General features: G+C 32.5%; 2 protein-coding genes across 4 annotated transcripts; one reads left to right on the top strand and one right to left on the bottom strand.

Annotated features, from left to right (window-relative positions):
* Nucleotides 1-197: 197 nt before the first annotated feature.
* Nucleotides 198-7,829, top strand: LOC131949320 (leucine-rich repeat-containing protein 23-like). Of its 2 annotated transcripts, XM_059311149.1 has the most exons (10): nucleotides 198-411; nucleotides 1,103-1,215; nucleotides 1,362-1,536; nucleotides 2,499-2,577; nucleotides 4,475-4,605; nucleotides 4,756-4,892; nucleotides 5,011-5,087; nucleotides 6,412-6,566; nucleotides 6,947-7,039; nucleotides 7,454-7,829. In XM_059311149.1, the coding sequence occupies exons 1-10, from the start codon at nucleotides 283-285 to the stop codon at nucleotides 7,508-7,510; spliced, it is 1,146 nt and encodes a 381-aa protein (XP_059167132.1). In that variant the 5' UTR covers nucleotides 198-282; the 3' UTR covers nucleotides 7,511-7,829. The 2 variants fall into 2 exon arrangements, with proteins under 2 accessions (XP_059167132.1, XP_059167133.1); XM_059311150.1 differs by lacking the exon at nucleotides 6,947-7,039 and having other exon boundaries at nucleotides 199-411.
* Nucleotides 7,830-8,167: 338 nt separating this feature from the next.
* LOC131949322 (fidgetin-like protein 1) lies at nucleotides 8,168-15,206 on the bottom strand. Of its 2 annotated transcripts, XM_059311152.1 has the most exons (19): nucleotides 15,197-15,206; nucleotides 14,601-14,788; nucleotides 14,389-14,483; nucleotides 13,977-14,030; nucleotides 13,667-13,737; nucleotides 13,506-13,581; nucleotides 12,925-13,238; nucleotides 12,471-12,536; nucleotides 12,206-12,283; nucleotides 12,052-12,128; nucleotides 11,882-11,935; nucleotides 11,642-11,771; nucleotides 11,376-11,476; nucleotides 10,445-10,524; nucleotides 10,261-10,331; nucleotides 9,943-10,104; nucleotides 9,328-9,547; nucleotides 9,056-9,156; nucleotides 8,168-8,356 (listed from the first exon to the last, which is right to left on the bottom strand). In XM_059311152.1, the coding sequence occupies exons 2-19, from the start codon at nucleotides 14,747-14,749 to the stop codon at nucleotides 8,234-8,236; spliced, it is 2,022 nt and encodes a 673-aa protein (XP_059167135.1). In that variant the 5' UTR covers nucleotides 14,750-14,788; nucleotides 15,197-15,206; the 3' UTR covers nucleotides 8,168-8,233. The 2 variants fall into 2 exon arrangements, with proteins under 2 accessions (XP_059167135.1, XP_059167136.1); XM_059311153.1 differs by lacking the exon at nucleotides 15,197-15,206 and having other exon boundaries at nucleotides 13,506-13,569; nucleotides 14,601-14,819.
* Between the last annotated feature and the right edge of the window lie 313 nt (nucleotides 15,207-15,519).

The raw sequence follows: 15,519 nt of genomic DNA, 5'->3' as shown, positions 1-15,519 counted from the left end.
CAGGAATCGATACTTTTACAAAAGAAAACCACACTCGATTTCAATTCTTAAATCTATATTAGTTCAAAAAGTTCAGCATTAGATTATGAATTTGTGCTGTATATTAAGATTATAGTATTAATGTAGTTATAATTAGTCTATATAATATTGTAATAGAAAAAACCATCATAAATACCGAAAAATAAATATTAAAAAGCTAAACCGGAATTCGGCGTTGCCAGAGCAACAGAGGCGTCCAATATTTACCTGACAGTATACTATATGCAAGTTTAAATTGTCGCAATGTCCGACGAAGAACTAGAAGAACTAGGTGATGTCGGTGAAAACGCCGAAGAGGAAAAAATAGAAGATGAGGAATTGGGAGAAGAAGAGGACATTCAAGGAGATGAAGAAGATCATGTTGAGGAAGAAGTGAGTTGTGTAGATTATTACTATTATATAACTATATTAGTTAAATAGTCTACCAATTACATTAGGTTAGGGCTCAAGAGTGTCATGTTGCTCCTAATGTTTTAGATGCATTATCAATGATTATCATTATCAACACTGTTAAATAATACATTACCATGATTATTGCACAATAGCTATGGGAAATATATTAAAACATAACTCATCATCATTCCTTTGTGGCCCCTGGGGAGCAAGGGGCTGCAACCACACATTCAGTGTTTCTTCCAGACTTTTTTCTCCGGGGGGGGGGGGGCACTTGAAATCTTCGGGGGAGCGGTAAACTTTCTTCGGGGGGGCGGACACTGTTAAAAGTATATATTTTCTATATAAATTATATAAATTTCATTTCGTTCGGGGGGGGGGGGGGGGGGGGGCGGTAAAATTTTTTCGGGGGGGCTTTGCCCCCCCCCCCGAAGAGATGCCTGGAAGAAACTCTGCACACATTTCCAGCTGACTCGGTTTTGGGCTGCTCCCTTAATCTGTGCCCATGTGAGCCCAGCTGTTTTCACCTCCTCTTCAACTGTTCTTCTCCATGTCTTCCTTGGCGGTTCCACCCTCCTTTTTCCCTGGGGAAAACATAACTATAGGCCTAAAATATTTATTATTTAATGATTTAAAAAATCTTCTAAATAAAAAGCAAACATATTTTCAGAAAATTCCACCTAACCCATTGACAGCAGAGCTTGTTGCTGAAAGTTTATCTTTGCTGTGTAAAACTGGTGATGGATTAGCTCATGCCTTTGTCAAATTAGATATTCATGAAAGGTATTTTTGTGATTGTCAAATCTTTATAAATTTTATTTTTGAAGAAGCAGAATTTTAATACACTAAAGTTTAATATTTGTTGTATTATATATAAAATAATTTAATGTAATGGCATTTCTATTTACATGAATCATATTTATTTCCAGAGACCTGACAGATATTGAAATACTACAGTCATTCATACACTTGCGATACATTGATATCAGCAAAAACATGTTGAAAGACATCTCCCCACTTAGTGCAGTTACACACCTGCTAACACTAAAAGCAGATGAGAATTTACTAACTACAATCAGACTGGAGGAGATGCCATATTTGCAGGTACCCTTACAGACTGGTTCTAAAGTTATTGAAGAGTTTTCATAGCTCACATATATATATTTAGAGCCTTCATACAGAAAAAAAAAACATTTTCAAACAAGTTTGTTAAACAAACCCCACCTTTACTATTGTGGGATGGCATGTTCATATGGTAGAGCATGCTACTGCTAACCAAAAAAGTCTTGAGTTCAGATAGAAACGTCCCTGAATCCACCCAGGTCTGATTGGTATTTGACACATGTTTGGGAAAGTAAAGCAGTTGAGGAAAGTGATGGCAACACCATCCTTGACACATGTTTGGGAAAGTAAAGCAGCCAAGGAAAGTGGTGGCAACACCATCCTTGACACATGTTTGGGAAAGTAAAGCAGCCAAGGAAAGTGGTGGCAACACCATCCTTGACACATGTTTGGGAAAGTAAAGCAGCCAAGGAAAGTGGTGGCAACACCATCCTTGACACATGTTTGGGAAAGTAAAGCAGCCAAGGAAAGTGGTGGCAACACCATCCTTGACACATGTTTGGGAAAGTAAAGCAGCTGAGGAAAGTGGTGGCAACACCATCCTTGACACATGTTTGGGAAAGTAAAGCAGCCAAGGAAAGTGGTGGCAACACCATCCTTGACACATGTTTGGGAAAGTAAAGCAGCCAAGGAAAGTGGTGGCAACACCATCCTTGACACATGTTTGGGAAAGTAAAGCAGCCAAGGAAAGTGGTGGCAACACCATCCTTGACACACATTTGGGAAAGTAAAGTAGCTGAGGAAAGTGGTGGCAACACCATCCTTTAAGGTGCAAAGGTCAAGTAACATATGACCTCTACTTCATCTGTGCTATGGAATGTTAGGAATTTATTTACTTATGTTTCCTATAACCTTTTATATAAATATCAATTTTTATATAAAAATATAAATAAATATGTATATTGTATGCAATAGTAGTAATTAATCATACAATGAAATTACAGGTAGCCAGTTTTAGTCACAATAAATTAACTACAATGGAAGGTATAAATCATCCCATGCTTGAACACTTAAATCTAAACAGTAAGTAAAAACATTTTGGTATTGAAAATATATAAAATATTGAAGAAAGATTTTAGTTACCTAAAAAGCTACAACCTCCATGCATATATCATCTATTTAAAAATCATCTTGGTTTGTGTTATTTCTAAATGAAATAGAAGCTTTTTTTTTGGTAAAATATTTTATCGACTGAGAAATTTTGAAGCTCATTTTTATTTTCTAATATACAGAGTATAGAGAAAGTAAATATTAACAGATTTTAAACAGTTTTCACAGTTTTACACCTCTCTTTTTTACCGTATTTACGGAATATAATGGATGCATTGTAATCATGAAAAATCTAAATAAAGATTTTGACACAGTTTGATGTTTTATAACCTTCCAGAGCCAGAAAAACTTTTTCAGTCCTGTCCATCTGATTGTTGTGTCTATCTATATAATTCAGATAGGTTGACAAAATTTTTGAATATAAGGATTATAAATTTTTTTAGTTTCTATAAACTTTTAAATGATTTCCGGTAAATTGAAGTAATTACTTACTGTATTTTGGTTTCTTATAAGCCTATAACTAGAGTATCTTGTAAGTTAGGTGGACAACAAATTTCAAATTTAAGTCAAAGTTTCTCCATTTTTGGTAACTGAAAGTAGTACTTTATTTCCATTGGAAGATGATAATGAGGGTACTGTTTCAGTTAGGTAGACGAGATTTTATATCTAAGTATAAGAACTTATACTTTGATTACTTTCAAGTTTTGATTGACCCCTGATATTTGAAAGTGTTCCTTTACTCTTTTTTTGGTTTCTAAATTATCAATAACATATATAGTTTCAGTAAAATTGTATACATAGGTATAAGATCCTGTTATCTTGATTATATAAAATTTTGAGAGATTGACAGTGAAAGGTAGTAGTACTTTATAGCACTTCTGATTTAGAACAAACTTTCACTTTTACTAGACTGATTAGTTTCAAACATTTCACATAGAAGACTGATGACAATTCACTGTGACATAAAATATTACTTAATTAGAAGTTTAATTAACATTTTAAAAACAAAATTAATCAATGTTTCTTTAATGAATTACACATTTTCCGTACTATTATATGCTCATTTTTTTCCTTCAATGGTTGCACAATTATTTTTAAGTTGTAAAAATATTAATAAAAAACATTTCAATAGCCCAATTGATCTAAATGTGCCATCCCCCTTACTATTTGTGTATAAAAAAATACGAGAAAGTTTTGTAGAGATCACTCCCACTTGGGGTCGGCGTGGTCGAGTTGGTAAAGCTCATGGTTGCTAAACCGAAAAGTCTCGAGTTCGAACCCTCGGGCAGATGAGGCTCGTTAGCTGGGGAAAGCCACTCTTCCAGGAGAGAAAACTCCAAAATCAAACAACTGCTGCCTTGTAGCTTGTTCTTGGTTGGACAAAGGCTATGGAAGCAAATCAAAAAAGAAAAGCAGGCTGAAATCGGAGTCAATGGCCTCAATGGCGCATAACCAGTTGACACGTAATCCTTAATTGTGATGGAAGCATGGTCGAGTCGGCAAAGCTCATGGTTGATAAATTCGAAAAAAAAAGTCTCGAGTTCAAACCCTCTGGCAGATAAGGCTTGATCCCTCCCAACACTAAAAATTAAGAACGAAGAAGAAGAAGAAAGACTCCCACTTTATTTCTTTTACTAATTATAAATTTAAGTGCAAATAAATCTTTTTCTCCCAAGTAGTTTTAATAGTAGACGAAGATCTGTATAAAATAATATGTGTCACCCCTGAATTACATTAATGTACACCTATTGCTTCAGGAAGTTAAGCTTAATTGATTTAAAATTTAGGTCTAGTCCAGATCATGGACTCTTAAACTCTTTACTCTAGTGGTAAAATATTTTTCTAATGTTATAGCAATTATTTCTTGCAGAAAATTTAATTCAGAGTGTGTCAGGGCTGAACAGTTCTAAATTAACAAGACTCCACACGCTAGAAATAAGAGGGAACAAGCTAGAAACATTAGAAGGACTTTGCCTGCCAAACATAAAAAATTTATTTGCTGTAAGAGGTTGAAAATATATTCTTTTCAATTTTTATTTTGTTGCTTTCATCTTTTAATCCTTATTTTTTATGTGAGTTTTGTAATAAACTTTTTAAAGTTGTTCATAAAGTGAGTTTCATCCAATATTTATATATTTTGTTCTTGAACAGGCAGCCAATCTACTTAAGAAGATTGAAGGAATGTCCCGCCTTCCAACTTTAACCACACTTCATCTTCGAGACAACCAGATAGACAGCTTGGATGGCTTTTCGGAAGATCAAAAAACATTGCAGTACATAAACCTTAGGTTAGTAAGAAACAACTTTGCAATATGTAAATCTCAGGACAGTAATAGGCCTACTTCTTTGGATATTTTATTGATTATTGTTTAATTTAACACTGTATTAAACTCTTATTTCTGATAGAGGGAATGCCATTGCATCAGTCAAAGAATCAGCCAAGTTAAAAGTTCTTCCAATGTTGAGAGCTTTAGTTCTTTCAGGTAAAATAATTTATTGACAATAAAAACACCCTCATTGGAGGTTAACTCTCAATGAATAAATACAAAATATTCACAATAAAGTACAGTCATTCTTAAAACAGATTGTTTTGAAATCAATACATTTGAACATTTTCTAATTAGCTATTGGTTTCACCATAAATGATTTATCTGTAACCACAATTTTTAAGCTAGCCAATATATATTCTATTAAACAAGATTTATAAATGCTTGTGAATATTCAAATTAAAAAGTACTAAGACTTTTGTTTGACAATTTAAAAGATTTCATAGACAAAACATTATCAATTCATTGTAATAAAAATATTAATTAAGATTATTAACATTCTGAATAAGCCATCATAATTAAATATTTGTAATATTTGCACACGGAAAAAAATTGCAGTTCAGTTTTTCTACTCTTTAACAATTAACCCAAGCTTCAACTGAATTTTAATGTTGGAAGTGATTTCCTTCAAAACAAGTACTACGTGTCAACTTGTTATGTGCCATGTAGGCCGTTGCCTTATATTTCAGCTTTATACTCCTGATTTGCTTCCATAGTCTTTGTCCAACCAAGAACAAACTACAAATGTGCTGAAGTTGTTCTATACAGATAACCCATATGCTGAAGTTGTTCTATACAGATAACCCATGTGCTTAAGTTGTTCTATACAGATAACCCATGTGCTGAAGTTGTTCTATACAGATAACCCATGTGCTGAAGTTGTTCTATACAGATAACATATGTGCTGAAGTTGTTCTATACAGATAACCCATGTGCTGAAGTTGTTCTATACAGATAACCCATGTGCTGAAGTTGTTCTATACAGATAACCCATATGCTGAAGTTGTTCTATACTGATAACCCATATGCTGAAGTTGTTCTATACAGATAACCTATGTGCTGAAGTTGTTCTATACAGATAACCCATATGCTGAAGTTGTTCTATACTGATAACCCATATGCTGAAGTTGTTCTATACAGATAACCCATATGCTGAAGTTGTTCTATACAGATAACCCATATGCTGAAGTTGTTCTATACAGATAACCCATGTCCTGAAGTTGTTCTATACAAATAACCCATATGCTGAAGTTGTTCTATACAGATAACCCATGTGCTGAAGTTGTTCTATACAGATAACCCATGTGCTGAAGTTGTTCTATACAGATAACCCATATGCTGAAGTTGTTCTATACTGATAACCCATATGCTGAAGTTGTTCTATTCTTTCTTTAACAGATAACCCATGTCCTGAAGTTGTTCTATTCTTTCTTTAACAGAAAACCCATGTCCTGAAGTTGTTCTATTCTTTCTTTAACAGATAACCCATGTGCAGAAGAAGATGATTACAGATTGGAGACATTAATTGCCATCCGAACCCTTGAAAGATTGGACAAAGATGAATACACCCCAGAGGAGAGGACAGAGGCAGAAGAAATAGCTGAACAAAGACGACATGATGAGGAGGAAAAAGCCGTAAGTTGAAACAGTTTTCATGAAGGATTATAAACATTAATATTTAGATCTTTTTATTAAAAAGAATATCTTTTTAAGTAAAAATTGCTTTGTAAACATTAATTCTCTGAACTGATCACTTTCTCCAAAGAACACAGAAGATTTCAAAGAAGTTTATAAAATACATTAAGTATTTGAGAGGAGTAGCTGAGTTATACATCTGTCAATCACAAGTCTTAAAAACATCACTATAAGTCTTCTATTGAGTGGTTGCTGTAGCTGGACATTCATGTTCTCATAATGTACATATTTATCCAGAAATTGGACTCATAGCATTTCGTGTTTGCATGTGTTTACTAAGAAAATAGATTCATAGCTTTTCATATTCACATATTAAACAGATACTGGAAGCTCAAATTATGGAAGAAATTGAAATGACAGAAAAGACATTTAAGGAAGATTTTGAAAATGCAGAAGATTATGAAGCTTCTGAGGTTAAAATTTGAGTTGTTGGATATCTTTTCCGTTTGGGAAACGAGCCGTTGTAATTTCTTGTTCAGAATTATTCAAATGACGTTTCATTTTGACAATTGTTTTTAGCATTTGTTCAATTTTCAATTTTGTTGTAATATATTAATTTTCTCTAAAAACAAAAATAAGTTGGTCTTTAATAGAAGCAAAAATATATTTAAAACAAAAATGTCTAAAATGTTAATGAAATTAAGTTGACTTGCTTTTACTTGTCCTATGTACTTTTATCAAAACACATATTAAAAGAATTCTTTCCCTTTTTGCCTTTGAAAGCTACAAGGACAGTTATATAAAACTGATGATATTGATATTGTCTGCCTTGTCCATATCTGTGAAAAATTTTATTTAGTTTTACAATTTTTTCCTTCATTTGGCAGGGAGAAGACTCAGAAGCTGGACCAAATCCTGAAGAATCCACAGAGGAGAAGTATTAATCATTTACAAATTTAGATCATGCAAGGAAGAGTTCATTTTAACTTGAAGAGATATTTTGGTTGTAAGCATGAACTGAACAGATCAGATGGGTATCACAATACTTTCCATTGAAATATGATTGTAATAATCTCTAAGTGCTGACTTTGCGGCCTCCTTGTGATGACAACAATTTTTACTTTGTTGAAGTAAAATCATGATCAATGGATAGCTTTGTAATTAACAATTTATGTATTAGTAAGCTGATTATATTTTGGACTTACTATAGTAATGTTATTTCTATTTAAACATTACATTAAAATTACATTTTATTTTAAAATGTTGTAAAAGTATTTTGTTGAATTTGATTTTTAATGAAGAGTTTATTTGATGACTACAGTTTAGGTATAATCTTAAGTGAAGCATTTAAACAGGCCTACTTGATAGTTAATTTGAATTTTCTTAATTGTGATTGGTAATCACTAAACTTTTAAAAATTAAAAAAAACAAAAACAAAACAGAAACAACCTGTTAGATGTGTGGAAAAATTTGAGAAAAATGGAGAAATAAAAATTATCTACATTTTAGATGTGTTCAAATAACTAAGCATTCTAACACCAACAATTATTCAGCTTGTTAGGGTTCTTGCTTACAAGGTATAAACCCAACAGAAATTATATTTTGAGAATATAGTTTTTTAATGATCTAACATGAGTAACAAAATATAACAATGCTGTAGGCACTAGTCAATGTCCAAAGCTGCCAAATGTTTTGCTCCACTCTGTGTAAAGTTCCAGATCTTTAGGGGAAACACTTGCACGTACCTGACAAAGAGCTTCTTCAAAATCTCTAAACAATATTGGTCGAACCTAGAATATAAATGTAATATTCTTAGTAAAAACAAAAAATGAATTATTTCTCTAATTATTAGTCAAGAATGTTCAGTGTAGACATATGAAGCCAAATGGGACAGGCAAAAAATCAAAACACCCCTGGCATATACCACTGAGTGAGACAGTCTAGTAAAGAAGGTGAAGTAAAAGTTTAAAAAAAGCAAACATTGACACACTGTTTATAAAACAGCCTTATAGTAATATTGAACATACATAGGAGACCTGTTTCTCAATTCTAACCTCATTTCCTTGTTGTTGATAAATAAATGGTCTTATTACTTAAGGTTTAAAATTGTAGAAGATTTATATTCAGAACATCAATTTGAACCACTTATGATACCTTGAATTAAAACTAATTGCATCTGAATGTTTTAGTTGTCAGATAGTAGAGGTGTGAGACAGAATTTGAGAAATTTTGTGGGTATCATGGGAGAAAAGAATGACTACTAGACCTGCCACAGACTTGAGGTCAACGACACTTCAGGGAGCAGGATATTGGGTATTTAGATGGGGATATGGTTAGGATTATATTTGGTTAGGGATTCTAAGTAGGGGGGGGGGGTTTATCCAGGGGTAATAATCAAAGTGGGTGGTTGATGTTAATGTCCTTGACACTGTACAGACTTGAGGTCAACTTGCCAGGGTCAACCATGTAGAAAATAATCTGGTTCTGACCTGGTCGGGTGTTATTGTTTCCATTTCCTCAATTGGTATACTTCTGATGGGGCCTAAAGCAGCCTCTCTACATAGGTTGGTCATGTCAGCCCCTGAATAACCTAGGAATAGAATATAGTTTTAACCATAGATTTAAAATCAAAACAAGTTGTCAATTCAAAGCAGTCTTTTATGCACATAAAAAAAGGCAGCTATTTAATAGAATGATGTACATGTTAACCCAAGATTACATAACGTAGTTTTAAGCCAAACTTTTGCTTGTTGCTTCTTACCATCAGTTTTATCACAGATTGCCTGAATATCCTTCTCACTGAGCTGACTATTCTGCTGGCTCATTAGATTTAGAACAATCTGTTGCCTAGCAACAGCTTCTGGGAGTGGGATGAGCAGGCGCTTGACAAATCTTCTTCTGGCAGCCTCGTCCAGTTCCTGGGGTCTGTTTGTGGCACCAATAACAAGAATCCTGTCTTCAGCCTGCGTGGCTGCTCCATCCTGTTAAGTGTTTAAAGGAGCTTTTGGAATTCTACATCAGTAACTATCAAATGGGGCAATATAAAAATAATCTCAAATAACTTTAATTTGGCTGCAAGTCTTTAAAACTCTAAACATAATTGCCAAGTCATATTTAATTTTTGTGATAGAATAATTGTAAGTTTTAAAATTTAACCAAGACTTATGTCTATAGAGAACAAAATATTACATGAAAACATTTGCACAATTTCACTTATCAATTTTATACAACACATTTTAATTGAAAAAAATATAGCACTATAAAGCCTATTAATAAAACTTGAATTGTAATTTAGAAACAAATCAATACAATGAGATCAACCACTTAATAATTAACCTATGAATAAAATAGGGTCAAAAAGATTCAAATGACAAACCAGTTGGACTAAAAATTCAGTTTTTATCCTGCGAGAAGATTCATGCTCCGAGTCAGATCTTTGAGAGAGCAGGGAATCTATTTCATCAATGAAGACAACAGCAGGTTGGTAAAACCGTGCCACAGCAAACAGGGCTCGCACCATCTTCTCCCCTTCCCCTACCTGTCAAGGTTTGTTCACTCGACATTCAAATAAATAAATCAACTGTTGCTAAATAAGAAGCAAAACTAATTACCAAATATGCTATGATGAAGTTCTTAATTTGTTTGCTATTATTCTGTTGAAAAGGATTTTAAAAAGTAAGCTACAAATACAAACCCATTTAGAAGTCAAACTGGAGGCTGAAATGCTAAAGAACGTTGACTTGGACTGGCTGGCAATACACTTCCCTAGGAAACAGAGAAAGCAGAAATATTAAACTAGTTTAAAGTTACCAATGTAATTTGACACAGGGTTTTATTGAGTCATTCCTTAAACGCCAATCTCTAAAGACAAACTTTACCTATCAGTGTTTTGCCAGTGCCTGGAGGTCCAAACAGTAAAAGCCCTTTTGGTGGCCCTCGCAGCCCAACAAAAATATCACTGAAAAAAATTTAAAATTAGAGATTGCGATGGGGACTGTATTGAAGTAAAAGTGTTGACGATTTACTTGAGAATGCATTAAAATAGACCTGATTATTTCAGGCAAGAAAACTCTGATCAGGTGTTTATGTTTTAAGTTATCTATATATATAATTCTCTTCTTGGAGACATCAAAAAAAATATTTGTAAGCGCGCCTTGCAGTCCCCTCTCTTCCTCTCTAGGAAGTCTGGTGAGCTGTGGTTCACGCTAAATGTATACAATCGTAGAGCCGGGTTTAGTGACGGCTATTAGGGGCAGATAATGTAGTTTGAAACGATTTTAAACTTAGGGGAGGTAACGAAGGGGGGTAGGGGTTGGGGGAAAGGAGGGGGGTATCGTCCTTAATGACCATCTGATGTGTTTTAAAGCAAATATTTTCAGTGGCAGCATTGGTACTGTCGAATTCACAAATTATGAATTACTGAAAAGTAGAAAATAAAACAACTAAGGCTGCGGGTCGGCTCGTTTATTATGAAAGACTAAGTGGATGAGTAAAGTCACTGGGTACATAAGTTTGTTATATGGCTGACATAGTTAATGGTGCTTCACTAACTTACCTCATATAAAAAATATCCTAAGCATTACATTGGTCAATGTATGTTCAAAACAATACAAATATTTACTGTGAACAACTAGGAAAGTTTATTTTGGATCAACTAGAAAAATTTACTGTGAGAATCAACTAGAAATGTTTACTGTGAGAATCATCTAGAAATGTTTACTGAGAATCAACTAGAAATGTTTACTAAGACTCAACTAGATGTGTTTACTGTGAGAATCAACTAGAAATGTTTACTGTGAATCAACTTACGGTCTAAGCATAGGCCAAACAACAATTTCTTTGATTGTCTTTTTAGCAAATTCCAGACCAGCAATGTCTGACCAAGTGATCAAAGCCCCATGATCCATTATCTGAGGAAATAGAATCTTTTGTTACTTGCACTAGCAAATAATTAGAATTAACCCACTGGTTACTGAAAGTCTAGGGTAATTTTTTTCCCCTTTATGAACAGCAATTTAAAGGGAGATAACTTTAACTTAGAGCACAAATGGAGACTGATAAGAGTTAGTCCTCACCTCGTTCTTTATTAACTCAATCATTTTTGGGTCGATACCTTTCAGTTTTTCATCTACAAATTCATCACCACTATTTGTCTGATCACTGTCTCTAGTTTGTTTGGCAGACTGCCCAAAACAACTTCCCTGTCTTGAATACAAATGTTTTCATCAGTTAACAAAGACATGTTTGCTATTTTATTATTTTTACATTTTAGAATAATAAAGAAAACAACAATTCAGTTGAAAAACATCACTTACTCATCGGAATCTCTGTTAAGTATAGGTGGAATAAACTTGGAAGTTGGACCTCTCCTGAAAATTGTAAATATACAACATTTTAAATACAAATTTGAAACAAAACACCTATGTTTATTTTTCTGAACTAAAACTAGCACTATTTCATCAAGTTATAATTATCGATGAATGACCTGGTTCCCAAAGATTTCTTGACTGCTCCATAATTTTCTTCTGAGACGTAACCTCCAGTTTTTAGTTGGTTTATGACCTGTTGGTAGAGAAAGTAACAGAATGTAACACACTTTGGTGAAAGGACAGAACAATATGAAGCTGAAACTCTCTTACCAATTGTTGTTTAGCTGTCTTAAAAGGTACACGGGCAGAAACTTGATCTTCTTCTTCTTGTTGATCATTATCTGCAGCCTGCAACATTAAATGGGTGTTTTTCATGTTTGTAATGACAAATATTTTTCTTTTTGAAATTTCTTTCTTAAAATGTAACGTTTTATAATGAACTGGAATGTAAAATATAAATGAAACTTACTCAGCACAATTAAGAAATAATAACAAACATAATTAATATTTTTGATGGAAGTAAATTAGTTCAAACCTGATTATACGACCAATGAGATTTTTTTCTTTTCTCACCGTAGTTGGAGGAGTGTGCAACAATTTTCTATAAAACATGTTTTAAGTTTATTTTAGAAATGAAATAAAAAACTTTTGCGCCACATACTTTATTATATTTTTGACTTAATCTATAAAATTTTCAATACAGAAAAAAAAACATAACACTGAGTTTAACTTCATAAGTCAAATTTTTTTAAATTCTGAAAGTGTTCTTGCAGGAGACTGCTGCATGAATAAAAAAATTTAAGTAAAAAAAATAACCTTCAATTTCTTTAAAAGGCTTATTTTATTTTTAAAATATCTTATTAGAAGCCATTTAAAAAAAGAATTGTTAGAAGCCAATTAAAAAAAAATTGCAAATATAAATGCAAGAAAAAAAAAACAACAACTTTCCAAACTGAAAATTATTGGATGCAGTACAAAGTGAAACTTACAGGTACAGACGGAGTAATGTTCCCTTGAGCTGTGTAGGTTGGACTGGGTTGTGGATATCTGGTTGTGTTCATATATCCTGGTGGCTCTTTTACACTGCTATAGCTGAAGGCAGACTGTGGCCTAGCTGGTTGTTTGTCTTGTATGACAGTCTGATACAACATTTTACTACTGGGACAGACATTGTTGTGTACAGGTCTAGGACCTGGTGAAGGCTCATTAATGACAGGTATTTCCTGGTTGGGTGCATTGATGGCACTGTGTTTAGAAACTATTTTTTGAAACCTAAAAGTTGGTTTCTGATTGATAGAACACTCTGTAAACAAACAAAAAATTGTTATGAATTTGAATAATAAAATGCGAATTATTGTCATTTGCAACTCTATCTTATAGATAAAATGGTTTTAAAAATTTATATTAAGTTAATAATTTGTATATTGTAAAACAGAAGATGCAATTAAAAATTATTTTCATGGTAACCTCCCTTGAAAATCTAGGAATAACAAAGTTCATTTTGAGAATGTCCTGTCTCATTTAACTTTTGTACATATTTGTAATTAAAATAAAACTAAGATATAACCACCTGTTTCTGTACAACTTGAAGACTTTGGTTTCAAACACTGTAACTGAATGACACTGTCTTCATCCTGATTTTCATCCTTTAATATTAAAGCAAGTTAGTGTTGATTGTTGGTACTAATCTTTACATATTCACACATATTAAATAATAAATGAACATCTTACTTCAGATAAATGTTGACTACAAAGCTTTTCCATCATTTTGTTGACACTAGAAGTCTTCCATTTTGCACTTTCTGTAAGATTTTAAAAAGATGGATGTTGATACTTTCAAATATATTAATAATATGATTGTTTGTGTTTTAGATTTTTGTTGATTATAAAATGTGATAATGAACAAACTAAAGAAAGTTAATTAATATAAAAAAACAAAAATGTAGTTGTTAAAAACATTATATTAGAAAATATATTGGGATTTAATTTTCTAATAAATACATTTTAATATATTTTGCATCAAATTTTGGCAAAAACATACCATTTTTGAACTTACTGCATAAAGCTAAAGCCCCTTCTGCATAGTTGTTTAATCCTGTAAATATATAATTTTTACAACAAAAAAATGACATTATCTCTTTTTATAGTAGATTTCATAATTGCAGTTCTTGATTAGGAGATGATTACAGGCAATATACATAATTACAAGCTCTCATTAGAAAAATTTATTAATGCCATCTCTTCAATTTGAAATTGCAAGAATCCGTCTATTGATACTTAATTTATTCAACACAACATAAAATCATTTTTCTAAAACATTAATTAGTCCTAGTAGCAATATTATAAGTCTACATAAATATATAGGCTCAAATGTTACTGTGAAAATGACATTTTAATTATCCTAAAAAAATATATTATAAAACATTACTTTATTAGAGATGCTGGCGTTTTACCTCCTGTATTGATATTGTCTACAATAGATGTGTACTTCTTTAGGTAAGTGGCAGCCTCTTTTTGAAAATCTGATCCAAAGTCTTGGTCTTGTTTGCTGGTGAGAAAAAAAAAATTAACTTTAAGCCTACTGAAAATGATTAAGAAGATGCAAAAAAAGTAGTAAAAGTAAAAGACAATATTTTGCTTCAAGAATAATCAAAAGCTGTTCAACCTTTTTTCCAAAGTGGATGCTCTCTGCATGTGTAGATACATATTCCTGTAGACATCAGCAAGTTCAGATGGCTGTGACAAAGTTGAGGAGGCAAACAAAAGTTGCTGAAGGCAGGTTATAAAACCACTCTCATTCTCCTTCAGGTTCATAGTCTTGGTTATTGTTTCAATAACTTTCAATCCTAATCACTCATTGGCAAATATTTTATTTAGGCCCTAGTATACTGTATACTAGACACTAGTAAAGTAATTGTCATTGAATTGTGAATTGAGGCAATTTCACACAAAATTTGAAAATAGTAAAATAGTAAATACTATAATAGGCCTAAATACTAAAAAAATAGTAAATAAATAGACAACAAAAATATTTATTAGGCCTAGGGCCTAATTATAAAATACTACTATTAATATTATTACTTTTATAAAATACTACTATTAATATTATTACTTTAGTTTAGTCATTAGTCTAAGTTTAAGCTAAACATCTAGATCTAGGTCTAGATAATATTCTTAGTTGTTAGTATGTTACTGTGTGTTAGGCCTAAAAAGTACAACAGAGCAACCAAGTAACATCATCACAAATGAGTCGAAAATTACCGCGCCTCCTTCTTCTTTTTCGCAAATTATCATTTTAATTATTAGATTCTAGATCAAGAACAGCGCCTAAACTATTAGTATTAAATATTCAATGAAACGGCAAGTATTGGATACTATTTAAATCTAGAAGCGTCCATCGAATCCCTTGCAAAACTAAATTTAATCTGATATCGATCTTTGTCTTAATCTCAGATCTAGAAATATTTTTGACTGGCCAAAGAAAAAGAAGTGGGCCTACTGTCAAATCAGTTCCGACAACTCTGCAACCGGATGTTATTAAAACCACTTTCGGTTTTCCTCGAAAACGCAAACAAAATACTTCA

The sequence above is a fragment of the Physella acuta genome, unplaced genomic scaffold (genome assembly GCF_028476545.2).
Source record: "Physella acuta isolate Inbredline_101_S28 unplaced genomic scaffold, ASM2847654v3 ptg000689l, whole genome shotgun sequence".
Classification (NCBI taxonomy): Eukaryota; Metazoa; Mollusca; class Gastropoda; family Physidae; genus Physella; species Physella acuta.
The sequence above is the reverse complement of the archived record's forward strand: the minus strand, read 5'-3'. Positions and strand labels throughout refer to the sequence as shown.